This window comes from Nannospalax galili, unplaced genomic scaffold (genome assembly GCF_000622305.1).
Source record: "Nannospalax galili isolate Female #2095 unplaced genomic scaffold, S.galili_v1.0 scaffold1688, whole genome shotgun sequence".
In the NCBI taxonomy this organism is placed as follows: Eukaryota; Metazoa; Chordata; class Mammalia; order Rodentia; family Spalacidae; genus Nannospalax; species Nannospalax galili.
Genome location: NW_008358621.1, coordinates 1,974,665 through 1,999,457, shown reverse-complemented (window position 1 = coordinate 1,999,457; position 24,793 = coordinate 1,974,665). Strand labels below are relative to the sequence as shown.

The 24,793-nt window shown below is 49.0% G+C and overlaps 1 protein-coding gene across 1 annotated transcript; it reads right to left on the bottom strand.

Annotated features, from left to right (window-relative positions):
- Positions 1 to 8,429: 8,429 nt before the first annotated feature.
- Pla2g5 (phospholipase A2 group V) lies at positions 8,430 to 21,135 on the bottom strand. Its single transcript, XM_008821850.2, has 5 exons — positions 21,096 to 21,135; positions 16,954 to 17,002; positions 15,301 to 15,445; positions 10,908 to 11,014; positions 8,430 to 10,205 (listed from the first exon to the last, which is right to left on the bottom strand). Exons 2-5 carry the CDS (start codon positions 16,991 to 16,993, stop codon positions 10,084 to 10,086), a joined length of 414 nt encoding a protein of 137 aa, XP_008820072.1. The 5' UTR covers positions 16,994 to 17,002; positions 21,096 to 21,135; the 3' UTR covers positions 8,430 to 10,083.
- Between the last annotated feature and the right edge of the window lie 3,658 nt (positions 21,136 to 24,793).

Sequence of the window (24,793 nt, the reverse complement as noted above, 5' to 3'; positions counted from 1 at the left end):
CAGGACTATCTAGATTGAGAGATGCTCTGGAAGGTAATGACAGGCTCACAGTTTACAGCCAACAGGTTTATTTGAAACCTGAGTGAGTTTGGCGTCCAGCAGCTGGCTCGCTTTGGTTCATGGGAAACCAGTTGTGCAACATTCTGAATTTACTAGATCAGCAGTTCGGGATTGATGACTCAACAAGTTTTAGACAGAGAAAAACAATTCTGAAATTCTCTGGGTCGGATGCTCAGACTTGATTCCCAGAGTTTGCCACTTTGGAAGGATGAATAGTGACTGTAAAATGTGACCTTTCTTCCTCTAACATCCATCTCATATCCCACTAAGCTCTTTTCTGGACCAAATGAGGCAGCTGTTGGTCAGTGCAGGGGGATTAACCTGATGACCCAGAACCATTCAGAAAAGGGGAAGAAGGGGCAGGGGCGATGATTCAGTCTTTAAAGTACTTATCACGGGAGTATGAAGAGCTGAGTTTGATCTCCCGGAACACATGTAAAAAATCCTGGCACAGTACGGAGCAGCTGTAATCCCATCATTGGCGGAAGTGGAGATGCGTGGGTACCTGGTGTTTGCTGATCAACTAGCATACCTAAACCGGCAAGCTCGGTGACAGACCTTGTCTCAGAAAATAAGGCGGAAAGCCATTGAGGAAAACACCCAGTATTAAACTCTGGTCTCTACATGTACTTGCTCACACAGTCACACGCACCCTCCACATATTCACACACACACACACACACACACACACACACATGTGCACGCACACACTTATACACAAAAAGAAAAAGATGGGAAGTTACAGGTGTGTGTTCAGTTCTAAAAGGCAGAGAAGTGAGGGACATGTAAGAAAATACTCTATTATAAAAGATGACAAAAGTTTAAAGTTAAAGGGATAAGATGGGCCTGTGAGGAGCTGGAGAGATGGCTCAGTAGTTAAGAGCACCAGCTGCTCTTGCAGAGGACCTGGCTTCAAATCCCAGCACCCACATGGCAGCTAACAACTGTCTGTAACTCCAGTTCCAGGGCATCCAACAGCCTCTTCCATCCTCTGCAGGCATTGCACGACACGGGTGCACTTACATATATATAGGCAATGTACGCATACACATAAAATAAAAATAAGATATTTTTTAAAAAGATGGCCCGAGGAGGAGGAGGATGGCAGCGGTGTGTTCTATGTTCACAGTAGGACATGCCTCCTGCACTCTGACCTCTGGGACAGTGTCCCAACCTCAGAGACCTGGAAAACTAGTGCCAGGACCACAGGTTGTTCCAGACTTGGGTGTGTGGGGGGGTGTCATGGTACTCCCATGGGTATATGTGAGCATCAGGGAGCTCCGCCTATTCTTTATCTAGGAGTAACAAAAGTATGCTGTGTGTGACCTGCTCATCCTCCCAGGACGTGTTTCTCCCTGATGGCCCCAGACTAGCAGGTCTGATCACTTGGGAATCTGGCCATTCTGAAATGGTCCTTGTACTTGTCCGTCCCTGGGACAGCCACAGAGCTCCCCCAGGCTCCAAGTGGGCAGAGCTTTTCCTTCTCTACTAGGCTGGCCTGTGCCCCTTGGGAAGCTGGCTTTTCTGAGCCAGAGTCACAAGGCTCCATGTTAGAGAATGGTGCTGGGGGATATAAATCAGGTCCTTCATATTCACCAGGTACTGGCCTGTGTTGGTGGACATGGACACCAGGGGTCCTTAGCAGGCCACCACCTTCCTGTGTAAACAGTAGCCTGTTGGTTCAAGACAGCTCCTCCACTCTGTCTGTTGTCTCCATCACAAAATGACACTCATCTGCTGTGAGTCAGTCCCTGACTTAGTGTGAGCCTTCGGATGGACGGACTGGCAAGTGGTGGCTGGGCCTAACCCAGCTGACATCAGTAGGTGCTTAGTAAGTGTATTGCAGGACTCGCTGGGAGACCAGAAGAGGAAGGAAGACCCCTGCTGGAGACCCTGGGCATTACATTGCTACCCTGGAGGGAACATTGGAGCAGAGCCGTAGTGCTCAGTGCTCAGAAGACTTAGGCTGGTGAGGTGCAGCTGGTGCTCCTGACCTGCTGCATTGCATAGGTAAAGGCTAGAGTGTGGGAACAAGCAGTCTTTGGGGGCCAGTCACAGGTCTGTTTGCCCTGGGCTCAGCTAGGGCCTCTCTGCAGGTGCCACCTTGCTCACAACTGCTGCTGCTTCCTCCTGAGAGCTCACCAGTGCTCCCCCAAGGGAGAACTATACCATTTGGGTGCTACCCCAGCCACACCCACTGAGGTCCTTCATGGAGCCTGGGGGCTGGGAAGAGGAGAAGGTCTCCTCCCACCTCCTCACAGCTGACTCAGCTCTTGGCACTCGTGTTTAGAACTGATATAACAGGTAAAGCTCTCAGGGTTGGTGTTGGTGGTCCACTGCTGTGACATGTACCATTTATTGAGTGCCTGCTGTATGCAATATACTACACACTTTGTGTACCTTACTTTATCAGATACTCACAGCAAGCATTTAATGAGGAAGGTGTTTGTTAGCCCATTGAACAGCTGAGGAAACCGAGGCACAGAGAACTGAAATCACAGGCCTCAGGTCACCTGGAGAGGATAGGAACTCCATATATATGGACCTTGATCTCACAGAGATCTGCCTGCCTCTGCCTCCTAAATGCTGGGATTAAAGGCATGTGCCACCATGTGCAGCCACTTATTTTTAAGTATGTATATGTATGTGTGTTTGTGTGTGGGTCTGTGCACATGAGTGCCGGTGTCTGTGGAGTCCAGAAAAGGGTGCTGTGTCCCCTAGAGCTGGAGTTACAGGCAATTGTGAGAACTTGGGTTTTCCTCAAGAGCAGTAAGCACTCTTAACAGCTGAGCCATCTATCCAGTACTTTTAAAATTTCATTTAATTTTTTTTTTTTTGAGATGGGATCTCAAGTAGTCCACGCTGGTCTTGAACTCTGTGTAGCTGCGGATGACCTTAAACTTTTGATCCTTCTGCCTCTACCTCCTAAGTGCTGGGATTACAGTTGTGTAGTACCACACCCATCCCCAGTTCCCTTTTGAAAACTTCTAACTAAAACACAGAATTGGAAGACCAATCACATTAGCACGTCTTACTTAGACAGGCAGGCCTCTGCAGAACTGCACGGAGTGTCGGCAGGTATCTGCAAGATTGACTTGGGTTTCCTGGCACAGCCCACGGATCACAGGGAGCTCACTCTTGAAGTAAAGTGGCAGGCGTGGAGTCAGGGCATCTGTGCTCCTGCTCCATGCCACTTCACGTGCCTTCAGGACTGATTCCAGGCATCTCCATGATCACTTCTCTTCACGGTGGAATCACACATTGCTCCCAACAACAAATACCCATTTCATGAGCAGCAACACCTCTTGAAATAAGTACCTTGACATACTCTAGGCCATGAGGCCCCTTGAAATGCTACAGAGACAGCAAGTCCTGTGTTTTTCATGGGATCTGTTTTTACCCTCAAGGCAACCTTGTGTCTTCTGATTGAATGTAAAGTTCTCATTTCAGCTGGACATGGGGCCCACGCCTATAATCCTACACTCAGGAGACAGAGGCAGGAGAATCACTGCAAATTCGAGGCCATACTGGTCCATGACTGACAAAAATACATAGTAAGATAGTGTCTCAATCTCCTCAAGAAAGAAAGAATAGGGGGCTAGAGAGATGGCTCAGATGTTAAGAGCATTTGCTGCTCTTACAGAGGACCTGAGTTTGGTTTCCAGCACCTACATGGCACCTAAGAACCATCTGTAACTCCAATTCCAGGGGATCCTCCGCCCTCTTCTAGCCTCTGTAGGCATTGTATATATGGGTTCATGCAAGCAAAACACTCATACACATAAAAATAAAGCAATCAGCTGGAGAGATGGCTCAGCACTGACTGCTCTTGCAGAGGACCCAGGTTTGATTCCCAGCACCCACATGATGGCTACAAACCATCCTTAACTCCAGTTCCAGAGGAATCTGAAATCCTCTTCTGACCTCTGCGGCATTGCACACCACGGGTGCACTCATATACATGCAGGCAATACATTCGTACATAAAATAAAAATAAATAAATAAATATGTTTTTTTTAAAAAAATAAAGCGATAAAAAAAGAATAAAAGAGAGAGGAAGGAGGAGGAAGGGGGAGAAGGGAGGGAGGGAGGGATGGAGGGAGGGAGGGACAGAAGGAAGAAGGAGGGAAGGAAGGAAGGAAGGAAGGAAGGAAGAAGGAAGTTATTTCTTTCCAGTTATCAGGTCCATGGGACACAAGACCTGTGGGACAGACCAGTGTGATATCCTGTAGATTGAAAGATAACCCAGTCCAAGTCCCCCTTGGTCCTTAGAAGGATGGATATGGCTGTTTCGTGGCCATTGCAAAGTGGGAAGAATGGGCCTGACAGCCAAAAGCCAGTGCATCTGACAGTTCATGAACAGTTGTAGAGAACAAGTCACACAGACAGACATCAGTCAGACAGATGTCAGGGGGCGATGCTGATCTGCCCTAACCAACTTGGAACAGCTGCCCCATCTGGAGGCTCCCGAGCACTCTCCCACCCTGGCTTCCTGACCAGCACCTGTTTTCTGTCTAGTTGGCAAGAAAGCACTGGGGTCCCTTCTGTGGATCTTGAATGAGAATTTAAAGCCTCAAGTTCATTTTTTTCTCCTCCAGTGTGTAAGTGTGTGTGTGTGTGTGTGTGTGTGTGTGTGTGTGTGTGTGTGTGTTACTATATATGAGACGGGCTCCCTGCAGCCCCAGCTGTCCTGGTACTCTCTATGTAGGCCACGCTGGCCTCGATCTCAGAGGGATCCTTTTGCCTCTGCCTCCTGAGTGCTAGACTGAAGGCATGCTCCACCATGTCCAGTTTCTACCCTATATATGTATTTTTATTTCATGTGTATGCGTGTATTGCCTGCATGTAGGTAAGTGCACCCATGTCGTGCAATGCCCGCAGAGGTCAGAAGAGGCTGTAGGATCCCCTGGGACTGGAGTTATGGACAGTTGTTAACTGCCATGTGGGTGCTGGGATTCGAACCCGGGTCTTCTACAAGAACAACCAGTGTTCTTAACCACTGAGCCATCTCTCCAGCCCTCTACCCTGTATTTTTTATTTTCACTAAAATGCTCTGTGGTACCAAGTATTCGGCCACCCAGAGACAAAGCACTGGAACAGGCTTAAGCATGGTGATCACTGAAGCTGTTTAGTCCTGCAGGCCATGGAGAATGTGTCACCTCACTAAAAGCCAGTCACAAATGCATTAATAAGAAAAATCAATCCCAGATAACCCTGAAGCAAGTCAGAGTCTTCCTTCAGGCTGTGTTCCTTGGGAACTATGTCCAGATTCTATGCCATCCAGGGGAGAGGCAGGGGCAGGAGCCTGCTTGCCTTTATGGGGCTCAGGCAGAGACAGGCCGCCACTCTGTAATGGTACACTGTTTGTTGGGATTCAACTCTTAATGCAAGGCTGTTTCTTTTGTGCCTGGTGCTACAGCAGGGCTAATAGGAAGGGAAGCTTGCTGGGAAGTAGACAGATTGGCACCCCAGAGGGTGAAGGTGAGCGGTACCCATCACGGACTACACATCAATCTCAGCATCTTCAGGCCAGGGTGCTGAGTCACATCCTGCAGGAGCTCCCCTCCTCATCCTCTCGCCAAGCTAAAAACACACCTGGGCCCAGAGTAGGAGAAGCAGAAGGAAGAACCCAACAGGTTTCCACCTGTGAAGCCAACCAGCCTGTGACTGTGACTGGCAGCTCTGAGCTGCAAGCAGGTTTTGTGCTGGGCTCAAATCTTCTAGGTGCAAAAGGAATATGTCTGTGACTTCCCATCTGCCTTCAAGACAAACTACACAAAAACACCTCCCTTCCCTCACAAACCCAGAACTCTGCAGGGAAAGGAACTCTGGGAAGCCTAGCTTAGGTTAAAGTTACACATCTTAACTTACCCTCCCAGAGCAAAACAGAATGTTTTCCTCCAGTTCTCTTTGCAAGACCTGGCCCTGGCTCCCAGCTTGGGCATCAAGCAGCTGGCTACTTCCTTCCTACAGATTTTCCTGTTACCTGTGTGGCCTCAGGCAAAGTACTCACCTCCCTGAGCTTCCAGTGGTTTGGGATGAAAATAACTGCCTCAGAAGTGGCTACTCAGAGCTAGGCAGTATCCAGCGTGGTGGGGCTCAAAACCCGTACTACTGAGCTAGCCTGCCTTAGTTAGCTCTGTGCTCCCTGCTCAGCCACCACCAGAAGGCTTCCCCTTTGGCCCCTTTTCAGTTTGGGTACAGCTATGAGTACACACACACACACACACACACACACACACACTGAAATCCATGTACTCATATGTCGACGCAAAAGCGTAACTCTCACTTCAAAGGGGATAAGAGATAGTTTATTCTGGAGCCAAATATGCGTGAGCATGGCCCAGGAACACAGATTCAGGTTACCCCAGATTCCATGTTCCAGCGTGGTAACAGTTGCCTTACATTTTTATAGTAACAGAACAAAGAAAAATCATAAATCAAGACCCTTTTCAAATACATTGGAGGATACATTCAGTAGGCGGGTCACAGCAAAGCAAGGGGTTTTTTACTATAGGTCTCAGATGCTATCTGATAACAGTCTTAGTTTTCTGATTGGTGAGACCTAGTGGTCTGCTAAGTTAATACATTCTTTTAAAAAGAAATAAGAAGGTTTTTATCTGTTACTCACAGGATGTTAGATCAGAAACAGAGGTGGGCAAGGAGTGGCTGTTTAGGGGGCTAAAGATGGCCTGAGATAAATGGTAACTAAACTCTGGACCTGCAACATTCCAAACTCTCCACATTCATCGAAATTTTAATCAGTTGATCAGCCTCGCAGGAGAAAGTCCAGTTTGAAGACGGAAGGTTTTTTTCTGGGGACTTTTATAATTTGGCCTATGTTGGTGGTTGATTTTGAATCCAAAGCCCTATTTCAGATGCTGTATGGAACCTGTGGTTTGGAGGCCATCCACCCATTGAGTGTGTATTCCTGTTCTCCACCCACTTTTACGCACCACATATTTTCATACCTCTTAAAGGACAGCTGTGCAATGTGGGGGTGATGATTGCTTTGATGGGGCTCTGCCAAGAAATTGGCAGATCAAACATGAGTTGAGTTCACTCAGCTCTCGAAGCTTCCTCAGAGCTGGCCACAGCAGTGAAGATGGGCCTAGCATGACAGTACCCATGGATGCTGCTCTAGAGAAGAGGATGAATCTCAGAGCCCAGCCAGGCTGACCGCCCCAGGCTCTAGAATTCAAAGGCAGTTAGAGCAGAAGAGAAATGGGACTGAAATCAAAGAGTGTCTCCTGGGAACCCTCAGTGTGGCTGAGTCCCTAAACCACTCTGGGTTCCCTTTTCTCCCTCACTGAACTGGAGTTAAGGACAGTGTGGGATGGTGGGCAGAGCGAAGGCTTATAGCCAGGACCTTAGATCTAACTGTGTGCTGCTCTCGATATGCTGTGTGATTTGGGGACAGCCTCCTAACCTGTCCTGGGCCTAGTAGACAAGTGAAGGTTCCTCGTGGCCCCTTCCAGCTCAAAGCCTCCATGCTATGTTCCAGCCTTCGCAACCTTACAGCATCCCTGGCCTGGCTGAGATTGTCTGGACACTGGGGCTCAGTACTGGGAGTTGTGGAGGAAGGGACCTGCCCACCGGCCCTTCTGCAGAGCTTACCAGCCACACAACACCCGGCTACCACCTGACCCTGACAGGAAGAACAGAGGCTGGGAGCTGTTCCCACCATCACGACTGAAAACACAAGGTGTTGGAGGGACACTTGTGACTCCCCAGAAACCCACTCAAGACCGAGCTTGGGAAATGGTTCCGATTTTGGAAAAGAAAAAAATGCTGTGGGGGTGCATGTGTGCAAGTGTATGTGGTGGCCAGAGAACAACCTCAGCTGCCCTCCCTCAGGCGCTGCCCTCCCCCCACCCCACTTCCTCCCTTCTCTTACTTATCAAGTAGGATAGGCTGGTTGGCCAGCAAGTCCCAGGGATCCACCTGTCTCCCCAGCACTGCAGTTTCAAGAAGACACCACCATCCCCAGCTTTTTATTCATGAGTTTTAGTGACTGAACCTTTGTTTTCCCAGTGGGCACTTTACCAGCTGAGCCATCTCCACAGCCCACCTGATTTTGAAATGTTCATGTATGAAGCCGGCATGTGAGGCCCACTCTGGAGTTCAATATAGCTACTGGCATACGTCAAGACACGTGTGCATTCAGGATAATCTCATATAATTAAATTTATTTAGAAAATGTTCAACACTGAAGGTCTTTAAATATAAATGCCATACCTATGGGACTATTTTGGAGTTGCCAGAAAAGAAGCCAAAGGCCGTTTCTTGGAAAGGATCCTTTTTTTGTTTTGGAACACACCCTTTCTTTCACAAAGTGACAGATAACTTGGGATTTTCAATGTCCTTACTTGGTAAAATAAAAAAATAAACACTATTGCAGTGCTGGGGATAAACCTAGGGCCTTACACATGTTGTACTTCTAGCCCCTTGAAACTTCTTTAAAACACGTTTTCCTCCTGGCTCTGTGACATCAAAGAACCCCAGCATCCCTGTATCTGCCCCAGGAAAGTGTTATGAATCTCATTTTAATTATTTGTTTATTAATTCATTAATATGGGGGGGGAGCACATCTTCCGAGGAAATTAGTATTCGAATTGGTAGCTCTACTGGTAGAACCACGCGATTATCAACTTCTAAAAGTCGAAGTTCTCCAGGTTTTAGTTCGGATGTTGGGATCATGTACTGTCTTTTTCGAGACAGAGTTCTATGCAGCCCAGTGTCGCCAGAGTTCTCTCAGGGGGGGTCTCTTGCATATCAGACACACCATGTAATATATTTTTATGTAGATTTATTATGGGTTATACCCTCGGGTACGGAGTGGGTAAATGGGGGAACTTACAAAGAGACAAGCACTCTTGCGCCGCAGCTCAAGAGCCTGCCACTTCAGATTCCTCCTGTGTGGGACTGAGATGCCAGGCTATGTTTTTCTCCACGCCTGTCGCCCCTCGTTCCTGGTGGCTCAAGGCTTCCGTCCCAAGATGGTGCAGAAAACCCTCCCCAGTCAATTCTCCGCAGCAGGCCCCACCCCTTGGTGGAAACAGGCAGTTTGGGAGACTCCCAGGGTAGCTTCAAACTTGTTATGGAGCAGAGGGTGACCTTTGTCTGTCTCTACATCTTTGGGGCTTGGTCACAGGTGTGGCACCAACATGTTTCTGGAAGGAGTCTCCTTTTCTACTTCAAGGGCAAGTTCTCTTTTTTAAAAAGAGACTGAAAGTCAGAGAGCAGATACTATAGAAGTTTAAGAGGTCCAAGAGGTTCAGGAGATGCACGGGGGCCAAGCCTGCACAGCTACAGAAGCCAGAGCTGGGAGCTAAGCACTGCCCTCTCTGACCAGGAGCCCAAGGTGACATCATTACCTTTCACGTTCCTCTTGAAAAAGCCTACATCCAGGCTTGGCTGGAGGATCCCAAGGTTTAAAGAAACGAATCCAAACCACGGTCCTCCAGGCCTTCATCCAGGAAACCCTCCATCAATTTCCTGACCATCTCCATCTCTGAGAGCCTACAGGTTTCTTGAGACTTAGCTCCCAATGGTGAGAAAGGCTTAGGCAATCTCATCACACTCCCCATCAGAGGAGATGCCTGGTGGGATTTTACTAGCCTTGATAATGGATTTTATTTAATATCTACATAGCAGATTTATGAAGTTAATTTTGCTTCTACTTGAGCGAAAGTTCCCTGGAAGGTGGTGATGACAATTCAATGGCAGAAACTGAAAAGCCAACACCACCCTGGAGTGGAACTGGAGGAGCTTCTGGGCCCAGGACCACCCTCCCCTGCACAGGGTCAGTCACCCTGGGAGCTGACCAAGCCCTGGACCGGAGTTTCTCTCTAGGACCCTGGAAGGCAGAGTGTGGCCCCAAGGCACTGTCCAGTCTAGTGGAACACAGAAAGATTGAGGTCAGAGACCTTGGGGTGCACATCAGGGATGTAGGGAGGTGGGGGGGAGTGGCGGGGATGTCTTTTGTGGTAGTTGCCACCATAGTGGAGCCCACAGAAGGCATTAGCAGAGGATGTTTGGGAAATATTGGTAATGAGGGTTGTAGCTCCACAGGTTTCTCTGCAGGCAGTAGACCAGCTTCCTGTCACAGGCACAAAGCCTCATGGGACAGAAGGCCCCATGTTCTGTCAAAGGAAAAGCAAATGGAGAATGAGCCTGGGAAAAATGTGCCCCACCAATAATAACTTATTCAAAGTCAGGTCTGTGGGCAGCTTCTAGTCCTCACAGACCTCTACGTCTTTGTCTTTCTTTGAAGGAGTCCCCAGTATATGGAGGAGGATCCTGAACTGCGGTGACAGATATCTGATGGAAGAGGTTCCCCCCATCCTGAACTAGGGGCTGTGTAGTCTGATGGAGGACGCTCATCAGCTGAACTAGAGACCCATCTGTGGCTCAGGGTGAGGTGTCTGTCCAGGGAATTTCCAGTCCTCTTTGTGTGGAGTTCTTAGTCTGAGGGTGGAGACAGCCTCTGTTTGGGGGCAGGGACTAAATCACACAGAGGGGATACACCTGGGACTTAGCTTTGAACTCAGGAACTTGGACATAAATCCTGTTGCACACTGGAAAGCCTTTGAGCTTCTCTTAGGCATGTAAAATGGGGGAGATGAAGCCTACTCCATCCAGTAAAAGGAATCTGCAAGCCCATGGAACCTGGGGAATTTGGGGTCTGAACTGTGCCCCAACTTCCCTGGAGGTACAATAAGGCTACAACAGCCCCAGGCCCCTTGTCCCTGCTCTGTCCCAGAAGACACAGCCTGGTTCACCTCTCGGGCACCAGAATTCAGAGGTGGGAGATCTCCCATCCTGAATGAGAAGTCCACCCTTACCACAGGTGACCAGGCCCCGACTGAATCTGTATTTGTAGGACTGGGTCCGGATGCCACAGCCTTCTTCCTCCAGCTGTCCGTAACAGTGGTCATGTACCCAACAGCACCTGCCAACGTGGGAGATGGGGATTCTGAGTGGAGGGGCACCTTCCTGGCCCCCATCTCTGTGGGTGATTCCAAGGTGACAGAGTTCTTGTCAAACCCAAGCAAAATTAGAGTCAGAGGTGACCAGGGGGAGGCTCTGTCTGGCAGTTTGATTCAAATCCTCTCTGAAGGACTTTCTAAAGACCCTGATAAACTCTTCCTTGTCTTCACACATGCCAAGCTTTCTGCAAGCTGTACACAGAATACTGGGACAAAGTTTGACTTTCTTTTAAAAAGAATGTGACAGTTCCGACAAGATGCTCTACGGAGAACACTTGCTTAGCAACAGCACCTCCACCAATGAGCTGATGCCAGCTCTGCTGCTCTCCACAACCAATGAGCTTTGTATCTAAGCAGCATATGTAGAAGTTTCCCTCTCCTGCTAATAAAAACTTCCCCTTACCTCACCATCCCTGAATAGACCTATCGTTTCTATGGCATTCTTATTCCCGTTGCAGTGCCCTGCTATTCCCAAATCAATAGTCATTCCTTGGACACACTCTCTGAATGTTATTCAGGGTGCCAGCCCTACTAGGTACAAAAAATGCAGCCATGAAGCTCACTGACCAGAAGCTCACTGACCTGCCTTCACCTCCTAAAGGCTAAGCTAACAGTTAGACTACATTTCCCAGTTTCCCTTGCAGGCGGGTGTGGCCACAGGGGTACCTCTGGCCAGAAGCGGGACCGACCATGAAAACTTCCCTCCCAACTTCCACTTCTCATTCTCCATCTTTAGCTGTGTGGAGATGACCCAGCAGAGGCAATAGAGACAGGTGAATCACAAGATGGGAGGGGCTTTGGATCTTTCAATCACCATGAGTCAACTGAGACTTTTATCTGAGGGAAAAAAATTAACTTCTAGTGTGTTAGATGTAGTGGTTTTATTTAAATTTTTTTGATTGACAGAAAACTTGAGGTCGTAAAGGAGAAACACCTAGTTTCTTCTGTTAACATCTGATTCTCACATATTTGTTATAATTAATGGACAGTTGTACTGATATATTTCTAATTCTACAACTTTTTTTTAAATTACATATACGCATTTGTGTCCATGTGTTGGCATGTGCACAGGTGCAATGCTCTTGGAAGCCAGAAGATGGCACTGGATCCTCCCCGGAACTGGAGTTACAGGTGGTTCTGAGCCTCCAACATAGGTTAGGTGCTGGGAACCAAATCTGAGTCCTCTACAAAAGCAGTACTTCCTCTTAACTGCTGGGTCATCTCTCCAGTCTCTAGACATATTTCTAACTAAATAAGTAATTATTTGTTAACTAATAAATTATCGTTTAATTATAAGAAATTCATAGTTATTTTGACTTCTTAGTGCCTTAATTACTTTTCCCATTGCTGTTGTTAAATACTTGACAAGAAGCAACTGAAGGCAGAAAGGATTTATTTTGGTTCACAGTTTGAAGGGATAGAGTCCATCATGGCGGGGAAGGCAGGGTAGCCGGAGCATGGCGGGGAAGGCAGGGTAGCCGGAGCATGGCGGGGAAGGCAGGTAGCCGGAGCATGGCGGGGAAGGCAGGTAGCCGGAGCATGGGGCAGCTAGTCACATGGTGTCTGCAGTCAAGAATCAAAGCGAAATTAGAAAGTGGGTTAGGCTAAGAAACATCAAGGTCCACTCCTAGTGGACCTTGTGACTCACTTCCTCCAGCGAGGCTCCGCAGCAAGGTCTGCCCCCCAGCGACCCACTCCCTTGAGCTAGAACCTACCTCAGGGTCTGTCCCTGGTGACCCACTTCCTCCAGCCAGGCCCTACCTCAAGGTTCTCTCCCTAGGGACCTACTTCCTTCATCTAAGCCCCATCTCAAGGTCTACCTCCAAGTGTTCAAGCATGAGTCTATAAAGGACATTTCATAGAAGTGTGTGTGTGTGTGTGTGTGTGTGTGTGTGTGCACGCGCGCGTGTGCGTGTGTGCATCCCATATTGCCCTCAGACACTCTCCATCTTATTTTTTTAAGACAGAGTCTCTCACTGGGACTTGGGGCTCACTAATTTGGCTACACTGAATGACCAGTGATCCTTAGGGATCTACCAGTCACCACCTCCTTAGTACTGATATTACAGGCCTTTTAAATGTGGATTCTGGAGAAGTCAAATACAGGTCTTAGCCAACTGAGTTGTCTCTCCAGCCTCACATCTATAGAGTTCTATACCTAACAATATACACCATATTAAGCTAAACAGAAGTTCATACTGATAACTTCAACCACAATCTAGTACCACATAGATCACTCTAGCCCTCCCTGTTCCTTATCTGTAAAGCCCCACTCCAACCTGGCCTCAACCTCCTGCTGTTTATTTGTTGCTTTCCAATATGATGTCCAGTGGCATCAAAACTGTTAACTCCACATGTTGAATTTTCCAAAGAACAAGATCCCCTGTCTCACACATTCTTCAAGAACGGCAACACTTCCCAATCAAAAGGCAGAACCCAGGTCCTCTCTTCTCTATGTAAACTGACATATAGAAACTGTACACATTTATGGTTGTGATGACTAATCTTAACTGTCAACTTGGTTGATTAAGAGCTACCTAGGAGATCAGAGAAGCCCACCTCTGGGTGTGTCTGTGAGGACTCCTCCAAAGATTAGGTCATGAGGGCTCAGAGCTAATGGAAGGATTCCTCCAGTCACAGATTCATAACGAGTAGGCATTACTGGGAGGTGGTAAGAGATAGGAAGAGGGCTCTAGTTGGGGGAAGTAAGCTGCTTGGGAGTATGTCCTATCTTGCCCCGGCATCATCTGTATTAGTCTCTCTGCTTCCTGACCTCGGGAAGAAGCTCCTCGGCCAGACACTCCCTCCATCATGATGTTCTGCCTGAAAACAGGCCCAGAAACATCAAACCAAGTGACCATGGACCAAACTCTGAAACTGTGAGCCAAAATAAATAATTCACCCCTTAAGTTGTTTCTGTCAATTGTTTTGTCACAGTGAGAGAAAAGTAACTAAGACCACGACAGTGTTAGCAACACCCCAACCTAGACGGCCAGCTTATCCATCACTTCAAAATTCATTTCTTTGTTGTGAGACCATTAGAAATCCCGTTGGTTCCCAGCACCCACATAGAGGCTGCAACCGCCTGTAACTTCAGTCCCAGTGGATCTGATGCCCTTTACTGGCCTCTGCAGACATCCCATGCATGTGATGCACTTATATACATGCAAGCAAAACACTCATACACATAAAATAAAAATAAATTTTAAAATATTAAAAGAAGAAATCCCCTCATAGGTCTTTTAAGGTATTCATGCATTATTAACTGTGGTCATAGACCATCTGAGCTTATTCCTCCTCTGACTCTAACTGTACACTGGTTGACTAATCAAGGTCCCCTTTCTCTTAAGGCTTTTGTGACTGTTCCAACCAAGAAGACCATGTACATAATACTGTAGAATTTCTGGTCTATGATAAAAATACTATGCTTTTTTGTTTGTTTTACTTTGTTTTTAGACAGGGTCCCCTTATAGCCCCAGCCGGCCTGGCACTCACTATGTAGACCAGGCTGGCCTTGATCTCACAGACATCCGCCTGCCTCTGCCTCCTGAGTGCTGGGATTAAAGGCGTGTGCCATCACACCTGGCTCCTTTGTTTTTTAAGACAGTCTTTGTAGCTGAAGTTAACCTAGAACTTGCTATATAGCCCATGCTGGTCTTGAATTCTTGATCCTCCTGCCTCTACTTTCCCATTTCTGGGGTTGCAGGCATGCACCCCCACATCCAACTTGTCATCCTCTTTTTCCTTGCAGTTCTGGAACATTTGTTCTCAAAACACAACCGTCACCATGCTGTGAGGAAGTCTAGACATCCCTGAAAAGGACTCAGAGAAAAGACTGGAGGCCCCACCCACAGCGTCAGTGGGATCCTCACCCACAGTCACAACCTGAGCCATAGCCATGAACCACCTGCAGTGGGGATTATCCAGCTGCAGTCACGGTTGCCCAAGCTGAAACTGATCAGAGATGAGCCAAGCCCTCCGGACGGCAGGTTCATGAGCAAAGTAAGTGATCTTGGTTTCATTAAGCCGTGATGTTAGGATTATCTGTTATATTTCAATAAATCAAATGGCACATGAAATGACTGAGGTCTCAGGACTGCTTGGGAATTACCTGGTCTATCGTAGCAGGCCATTTAACACCTCTGAGCTTCAGTTTTAATACTCACCTTTTAGAATAGACATGGAAATCTAATGAGGTGACAGAACTGTAGCACCCAGAGCATAAAGGGTGATAAAGATGCCAGCTTACCAATCAGTGCCATCCTTAGGGGTTCCTCGGCCGCCCCAGCCACAGTAGCAGCCATAGAAGCCGTAGTTCCTTAGGGCATTCTTTCCCGTCACCTTCTCAATCATGGACTTCAGGTCCAGCAAGCCCCCTGTGACTGCAGGAACACCTGAAAGACATCCCCAGGCAGAGATGACACCAGGCACCCTGCTGAGGTCCATGTCCCAGACCCTTCTGCTCTTCCTCTGCCCTCTCTAATTCTCCCAGCTAATGGTACGAGAGCCAGGCAGAGGGAGGCAAGCAGCTCAGAACAGCAGTTAAGAGTTTGACTTGAAGGACCAGGGATGTGGCTCAGTTACAAAGTGCTTGCCTAGCATGCTCAAAGCCCTGTGTTATATCCCCAGCACCACATAAACTGTATGTGGTAGATGCTTATAACCCTAGCACTTGGGAGGTAGAGACAGGAGGATCAGACATTCAAGAAGGGACTGGAGAGATGTTCTGTGGTTAAGAGCACGGGGTGCTATTGCAGAGGACCAGGGATCAGTTCCCAGCACCCACATGGTGGCTAACAACTATCTGTAACTCCAATTCCAGGAGATCTGATACCCTTTTCTGACCTCTGCAGACCTTGCACGGCACAGGTACACTTACACACATGTAGGCAATACACTCATATGGATAAAATTTTAAAAATAATAGATAAAATATTTTTTTAAAAGATAAATAAAACTTTTAAAGTTATTTTTAAAAAGTTCAGTGATGTCCTCAGCTATGTAACCAATTCACAGTCAGCCTGGGTTACTTGAGATGCTATCTCAAAGTAATAATTAATAATAATAACAATAATAATAATGAATTTGGACTCAGAAGCAGAGCAGGCCTGGGTTTAAAGTCAGTTCATGCATCTCACAAATTGGGAAAGTGAGATTCCTGTAAGTCTAGAGGGAAATATCCTGTCCAGGACTTCCAACACAAGAAACCAGGGGCTTTTCCATGCCTCAGGTCTTGGGTTCCTCTTGAGATCGCCAAGGATCCGGCAAAGAGCAACACACCTTCCAAGGGGCTGTTTGAGGGGTTTGGGGGGGTGCAGAGAAGCCTAAAGTCAGATGTATAGGCACCTCCCAGGTGGAGTGGTACATAGACGATCTGGATGATGGAATCTGAGAATGATGATGGAATCATTATCTGGAGTTTCTCTCTCTCTCTCTCTCTCTCTCTCTCTCTCTCTCTCTCTCTCCCCCTCTCTCCCCCTTCCTTTCTTCCTTCCCAGATTAGGGACTGAAACTAGGGCCTCACACATGCTAGGCCAGCACTCTACCGACACATTATCCCCCCAGCCTTGGGCTGGGCTATTTCTTCAGGGTTCCTGTGCTTCTCTTTGATCTCACTATGTGTCCTTGCCTGGCCTTATTTCCACATTCAGGGAAATATCTGCCCCCTCCAGCCCCCTCCTATGCACAAGCTTCATCTCTCTCTATGCACAACACCATCTGAACCAGAGCTGACGCGGGGACCCGGAGAGACCAGCACCCTTGCTGATGTCCATGTCTGCACCGGAAGTAGAGAATTGAGATTCAAACATGTCTGCACACCTACAGACTGGTCTCCTTTTCACTACCCTGTCTCTCCCAAGGCAGCAAAGGGTCATTCAAAGGTCTCGAGGCAAGCACTTACTGCAAGCCAGGAACCAGGCCAGCATGAGGAGGCTCTTCATCTCTGGGTTCTGGAAAATAAAACACATCCCAGGGCATGTCTATAGGCCATCACTGCCAAGACCCACGCGGACTCTGTTCCACTCTGCATCAAGCCCGCCTGTTCCCTCATTGGGCAATACACAGACTGTTCCAGTCAAGAAATGGAAGGCAGAAGCCTCTAGAATGTGATCCACAGGAGTCCTGGAGGCAGAGGGTCGGCAATGTAGTGTGTATGAGAAACACTCTCCGTCAGAGGTGGCAGGGACAAGTGCCCCAGCTCATTTGTCCCCTTGGCAGGTGGCACAAGGTGAAGGGCAGGAGCTGACATGCGAGAAACACAGTTGATGAGGGGCTAAGAGCCAGTGTGGGGGAGCAGCGAGATGGCTCGGTGGGTAAAGGCATTGCCACCAAGCCTGGTGACCTGAGTTTGATCCCCGTGACCCACATGGAGGAAGGAGAGAATGGACTCCCACAAGTTGTCCTATGACCTCCAGGTGCACTACACACATGGGTGAGGGCACACACACACACACACACACACACACAGAAACATACACACACAAAATCATGCACACACAAATAAATACAAGAAAGAAAGAGAGAGAAAGAGAGAGAAAAAGGGGGAAGGGAAGGAAAGGAAGGGAAGGGAGGGTCTGGAACACAGTGCTGAGCAGGCAGAAGGGAGCTGGTGTTTGCATCTCGTTCTTGTAGTTCATGGGGCTTGGGTCACTGAGTTTCCTGCTGATTCTCTGAAGATAGAAACTGGTGGTCTCTCCTTTATCCCTGTACTGAGCATAGTGACCATAAGGAAGGGTGTTTGGGAATGAAGTCTAGAACCCATGATGAATCAGGGCTTTGCAAAGGGGATTCTTCATGGCTTTGTGCACCCCAGACACTTTGTAGGCCGTGTGTGTGTGTGTGTGTGTGTGTGTGTGTGTGTGTGTGTGTAGGAAATGGATGGATAGATGGATGGATGGATGGATGGATGGATGGATGGATGGATGAATAGACAGACGACAGACAGATAGATGACAGCCCTGCCAGAGAGGCACTGTTCCCATTTGCCAATGGGAAAACTGGGCTCAGAAGGCTCCAGGAATCTGCCAGAGGTGACACAGTCAACGAAGAGGGAAATCAGGATTTGAACCTAGGTCTTGCACCCTTCACTGCAGCACATGGCTTCCCCTCCTAGAGGGGCAAATTCTTCTAAGCAGGGGTTCCGTACTTTCATGCACTCTGCCCCCTAAGTCTCCCTCTTTAGCATTTGTCTTTGGCAATAAACACCCACTTCCAGTCAGAAGTTTGAAAGCATTCGTGATCAAAAGGTGGGGGAATTCATGTGTTTCCAGTCCGGACCCTGGGAGACTCCTTTACTGGTGTATCTGCCTGCCTATCCTCCCCTCCCACCACCCCGAAGTCCCTGTGTCTCCACAGCTGTGCTGCTGGCCCAGGGTTAGCCAGGAATCCCCCTTTGGTGCTCCACTGTCTTCAAGTTCCTGAGTGCACTCTCTGCCTGGGTCCCTGGCACTACCAAGAGCCTGGTTTCCAAACACAGGGTTTTAGACTCCCCGGGGCTTCTGGCTACTGGGCTGGCCTTTGTCCAGCAGTGCCTCTGAGTGCCAAGAACATTCCTGAGAGTTCTGTCCCCACACAGCCTCTGCTCTGAGGTCTCTAAGCATCCAAGTAAGATGGCCTTAGATGCCACTTTCCACACCAGTCTTACTCTGCAGTTTTCCAGAGCTGCACCAGGGCAAAGATGCCGGAGGTTTACCCAGTGGGCATCTCCAGTGTGCCAGGAACCCTCCACATCGCTTCAGAACCACCCATGGCCTAGACTGGTACCTAGTGTTAAACCTACTGTCTGTCCTCTTAAACAGGTATTTGTTGGATGAATAAATGAAGGCAATTGTTGATTTTACACATTCAGAAACTGTAAAGCCCAGGCAGGGGCTGAGGAGATGGCTCAGTGGATGAGAGTGTTCTCTGTATAAGCATGACTGTGCACCCACATAAAAAATCTGAACCCGGGCGTGGTGGCACACGCCTTTAATCCCAGCACTCGGGAGGCAGAGGCAGGCAGATTATCTGTGAGTTTGAGGCCATCCTGGTCTACATAGTGAGTCCCAGGACAGCTGGGGCTACAGGGAGACCCTGTCTCAAAAAGACGAAAAAAAAAAAATCTGAGTGTTGAGTATGGCTGCACATACTTATCAATAACCCCAGTGCTGTGGGGGCACAGACAAGATCAGTAGGGCCTGCTAGATGCCAGCCCAACTGCAAGGTGCATGAGATACCTTGTCTCGAGGAAATAAGGTAGAGAGTAACAGAGAAGGGCACCCTGAATCCAGGAGGGAGGGAGGGAGGGAGGTTGGGAGATCGGGCAAGTGAAAATAGTTGCCTAAAAGTTTAGCTCCAGCTGGTGAATCTCTTCCTTTGACTGACTTCTCCTACTCCATTGTCTCTAAGCCACCATTACATGTGTTTTTCTCCCCCCGCCCCTCCTCCTCCTCCTCCTTCCTCCTTTTCCTCCTCAATAGGGTCTCCTGTAGAGGGAGGGAGGGAGGGAGGTTGGGAGATCGGGCAAGTGAAAATAGTTGCCTAAAAGTTTAGCTCCAGCTGGTGAATCTCTTCCTTTGACTGACTTCTCCTACTCCATTGTCTCTAAGCCACCATTACATGTGTTTTTCTCCCCCCGCCCCTCCTCCTCCTCCTCCTTCCTCCTTTTCCTCCTCAATAGGGTCTCCTGTAGCCCAGGCTGCCCGTAGAATCGCTATGTAGTCCAAGGATGACCTTGAATCTCTGATCCTCCTGCCTCCGTCTCCAAGTGTTGTGATTACCGCCAAGTACTGCCATGCCTAGTTTATACTGTGCTGGGGATGGAACCCAGGACCTTTATGCATGCTAGGCAAGCACTCAACCCACTGAGCTATATCTCCAGCCCATGCGTGATGTTCTCTTATGAAACTTTGACATGGGGGAGTGGGGTTGCTAAGCAGGAGCATGTGCCTCTAGCAGGCTAGCTAATTCCTACAGCTAGCACCTGGCTTCCCTCAGAACACACTTTTCACAGGCAAACCAAGCAAGCCAAACCCTTAACCCTAGCACCCACATGTATAACCTTAACCCTAGCACCCACATGTATAACCTTAAACCTAGCACCCACGTGGATAACCTTAACCCTAGCACCCACATGTATAACCTTAAACCTAGCACCCACATGTATAACCTTAACCCTAGCACCCACATGTATAACCTTAACCCTAGCACCCACGTGTATAACCTTAACCCTAGCACCCATGTGTATAACCCTCCCAGTCCTACCATTCCCACCCCTCCTCCCAGTTACCCCAGGCCAAGTCCCCACCTAGGAAGCCTGGAGCTACGGCTAGGAATCTCACTAGCCAATCCTAAACTAATACCCTGGGACAGTCTTTCCCCTTTCTACCCCTTCGCACCCATTCATGTTGGCACCCACCCCACCCCCCATGTTCCCCTGCTGGGGTAGGCCCTCTTCTCCTGGGAACTCTAAGTAGCGAACTCCTAAAGAGCCATCATTTTCCTGACCTGTTGGCCTCATCCAGGCATAGTGCACAGTTCCCTGAACTGGGCCATTGCCATGCAGATACAGCAGAAGCCCCTACAGAGTTGCAGAGTGAGACAGGTTCAACAGAGGGGTTGGCCTTGGCAGAGCCTGGGAAAGCTGCCCAGGCGTCTAGACCATGGCTGGAGCCCCAGGCATTCTGAGGGAAGGATGTGGCATTGTCTATTTTTGTCAGATGACCACAAGGCCCACTGTGAGATAATTTCAGAGTGTCGTGGGGCTGCAGTACTGAGAGATGGGGAGAGCAGAGTCAACGGAAGAAGCACAGAGACCAGGGAATGGCCAGGTCACCGAGGGACAGACCCTTCAAGCCCACACGACGAACCCCCATGTGCCCAGGACCCCCACATCACATCTTCTAGCTGGAAAGGTCCAGATGTCTCTGAGATGCACCCCTATGTCCTGGGGCCCTTCTCTTGACCCTGTGCCCCCAGAGAGGAGCAAGATCTCTCTACTCACAGCCCCCTCCAGGCCCTGCTCCCCACACCCCCACTGTGAGGACCCAAGAATGAGAATCTCACCTGTAAGCCCCTCTCTGTCCTCAGGCCTAGAGACAAGGCAGCCAGCTGGGTCTGCTTGGTTTTAAGACCCGCCTTGTCGCCTCCCACACCACACCCCACCACACTGAGGCACTGCTGCCTGGGCTGCCTCCAAGATTCCTGGTAACAGAGAGGAGGCCTACATCCCGAGACCCCTGAAGATTTCCTTCTCCAGATACAGAAGCAGCTTTCCTGAGCTAGGTCAGCTGTGCTGGGTGACTTGCAGGGCAGACATCCGGGGAGGGTCTGGCTTGAGCCACCAGGGGTCCCTGGCTAATCTCCACCCTGGAATCCCCTCCCAGGCACAGCCACCCTTCCTGCGCTACAGTGGGCCTTTGTGGAGTGCCCCAGCCCTGGGCTCCGTGTGGTTTCCCAGCTCACAGCAACAGCATCTACTTTGTCCCATCTTCCAAGGCCTCAGCTCAGGAGCAGCCATTGGAGCCCAGTGGCACTCCCAGCCCCATCTCTTCCTCTCCTTCCCATCTTACAGCCCCAACTTTCTCTGGAGTCTATAAAACCCCTCTTGGAGATGCTGCAAGATGTCAGCTCCCTAGTCTGGTGGACACCTGACTCACTATTGAACCCTCACACCAGGCTGGAAAGTAAAAATGTAAGCTGCAGTCCCCAGCTTGTAGCTGTGTAACCCTTGGCAAATGACTACACTTCTCTGTTTCTTTATGGGACACATGAAAACAATTAATCCCTTAGCCTGGTAAAGAGGGCACAATACAAACTAAAATAGGAATAATAATTCACCACTGTTCACTTGTGTGAAGCCTCATCCCCACGAAGATTTTTTGAAAAGCCTTGGCGTGAGTCTCTGCCTCCAGCTTCCTGTGTGTGTGTGTGTGTGTGTGTGTGTGTGTGTGTGTGTGTGTGTGTGTGTGTGTGAGAGAGAGAGAGAGAGAGAGAGAGAGAGAGCGCACATGGAAGCCAGAGGTCAGCCTCCAGCGCCATCTTCAAGTGCTGCCCTCCTTGAATTTCAAGACCCATCTCCTGCTTGGTCTGAAGCTCCCTGACACTGGTGGACTGAAGCCCCGGGGATCTGCCTGGAATTATAAGTACACACCACTGTGCCTGGCTTTTTTTCCGTTCTTATGTGGGCTCTAGGGATCAAACTCAGGTCATAGCTGTGTGCCAAACACTTTACTGACTCAGTTGTCTCTCCAGGCCCTAGTCCCTGACTTTCTATCCCTCCTTCCTCCCATCTCTCCCAAGGGCAGCAGTGGGGAACCTCACACACATCTCTCTCTCTCTTTCTCTCTCTCTCTCTCTCTCTCTCTCTCTCTCTCTCTCTCTGCAGGAACTAACCATGGAGTTGTCCAAGGATCCCCAAGAATTCAGGTTGACACAAAAATACATGTTGAGTGTCTATTGAATGCCAGACATCTGTAGGGATTCAACCCTGAATGAGACAGAGTCCCTGCCTTCTGGTGTGCGGAAACTGATGGACTGTGTGAATTATGAACTTCATTATGTCATAAAGTCATAAATGCCTTAAAGTGGCTAAATGGCCCTAAATTGGCAAGCCTACCTTGCACAACAAGGCTTATCAACTGATCACTCCCAGGACTGAAGGAGACTGTTTATGGAGCCTAACTGCCTAAGATAGCTCACCTGCCTGAGAAAACAATCTTGAGAGAGAGAGAGAGACCCTCTAACACTCAAGGACACCAGACCCTGGCACCGAGTTAACTCCTGCAGCTGTGTTCAACAGCGTCCCTGAGTAAGTCCAAACCGCCCCTCCCTTTGATAAAGACACCTCATTCCCAAGGCAAGGCTTCTGCCCTTTGCTGTGACTCCTGAATAAAGGACACATTCCTCACCTGTGGCAGGCCTGGCTCTGACTCTTCTTTCTAAACTCTAAACTCCTTCCTTTTTCTGCCCTCCTAAATCTAACAGAAACAGCTCGTACAAGCATCAAATCCATGGAAACGGTGGTCAGGTGTTGAAGCCAGAACCTTTGTTTTTGTCTGTCCTTGACCAGTTCCTTCCCTCTGTGTCTGTGGTGGGAGACAGGGTGTGTGGAAGTCAGAGGACAGCTTTCTGAGTCACTTCTCCTTTCCCATCACGTGAGTCCTGGTGACTAGAACTCAGGTTGTCAGGCTTGGCAGCAAGCACCTTTATCAGCTGAGCCATCTTGCCAGCCCTTCAGTTACCTTCTCTGCCACAAGCACTTGCTGGCTTCACCAACTAAACTGGACAAAATGGAACCAAAACCTGCAAAACAAGGGGCTGCGGATGTGGCCTGGTGTGTCGAGTGCTTGCCTGGCATACACCAAGCCTTGGGTTCCATCCCCAGTACCACAGAAGCCAGTCCCCTATAAATTATGTCTATAATTTCAGCACTCGGGAGGCGGAAGCAGGAGAACTGGAAGTTCAAGGTCATCCTCGGCAAACTGGGATACAGCTGGGAACAATAAGGAGGTTCTGTCTCAGAAAAAAAGGAACCTCGTGTGTTGGACACACCTTTAATTCCAGCACTCAGGAGGCAGAGGCAGGCGCATCTCTGTGAGTTCAAGGCCAGCCTGGTTTACACAGTAAGTTCCAGGCCAGCTGTAGCTACAGGAAGACCCTGTCTTTATCCTCTTTTGGCTGTAATGACTAATGACCTCTAAGTTTTGACTTTCCTGGCTAAAAGTCCACATCCCCATCACCTGCTCTTCATCCTTCACAGCCTGGATTCCACTGTGTCCCAGCTAAGGGCTGTCTATGCTTGGGTTTCATTCTCTCGGGACACTCCACCTCCTCTCCAAGCTCTCTGGCTGCCTGTACAAGCCCACAGTGTCAGTTGCTCGCCTGCCTACCCCTGCCCTCTCCTGCCTCAGCTGACCATCCCCCATTCCCAGATGCAGGCGGATCCTCCCACCACTTGTCTTGCAGGGATGTCCCTCCACCCCTTCCTGGGTGAGCCCATCCTCGCTCTTATTTCTAGGCAGGTGGGGGTGGGGGCCAGGCACGGTTTGAGTGGAGCTTTACTCAGGAAGATACACTTAGTAAGAACGTGACATGGAAGAGAGGCGCAATGCCAGCTGAAGAGCCAGGCTTCAAGTCACACACACAGGTTCAAATCTGAATGGTGCCTCACCCTCACAGGTGGTCTGACCTCGTAAGGACCACTGTTTTCTCATATAAACTACAATGATGGGGCTGGAGAGATAGCTCAGCAGTTAAGAGCACTGATTGCTCTTGCGGAGGACCCAGGTTTGATTTCCAGCACCCACATGTTGGCTAACAACCGTCCTAACTCCAGTTCCAGGGGACCCAACGCCCTCTTCTGACCTCCAAGGCACTACACGACACAGGTACACTTATATACACGCAGGCAACACACTCATACACATAAAATAAAAACAATAAATAAAATTTCATATGGTTTGTGGTCCCCAGGAGGCTGGTACCTAGACAGCACAGGTGCGATACCTGGCAGAAAAATCTGCCTGAAGCCCTCCTCTTCCAGGCTGTCTTCCAGGATACCTCCTTTGGCGGCAAGTCTGCATGTCTCATGGAGGTACTAACTCTCAACATGTATACTTCTCACTGTACTTCCTGTTGGAGGGGTTCCTCAAGATGTTGACTCAGGAAGGAAAGAGAGAACTCAGGAGCCACTGTGATCTCCCACAGTGTCCAAAGCTGCATCAGCTTTTGCAATCTTCTGAAACCCAGGCAAAGTCTCTGGA

Excerpts from the sequence above, each read along its gene's own strand:
- Pla2g5 (XM_008821850.2), bottom strand. The coding sequence starts at position 16,993 with ATGAAGAGCCTCCTCATGCTGGCCTGGTTCCTGGCTTGCA. Across the intron at positions 15,446-16,953 it reads GGCCTGGTTCCTGGCTTGCA|GTGTTCCTGCAGTCACAGGG; the intron begins GTAAGTGCTTGC and ends GATGTCTTTCAG. Across the intron at positions 10,206-10,907 it reads TCGGGGCCTGGTCACCTGTG|AACATGGGGCCTTCTGTCCC; the intron begins GTAAGGGTGGAC and ends TTCCTTTGACAG.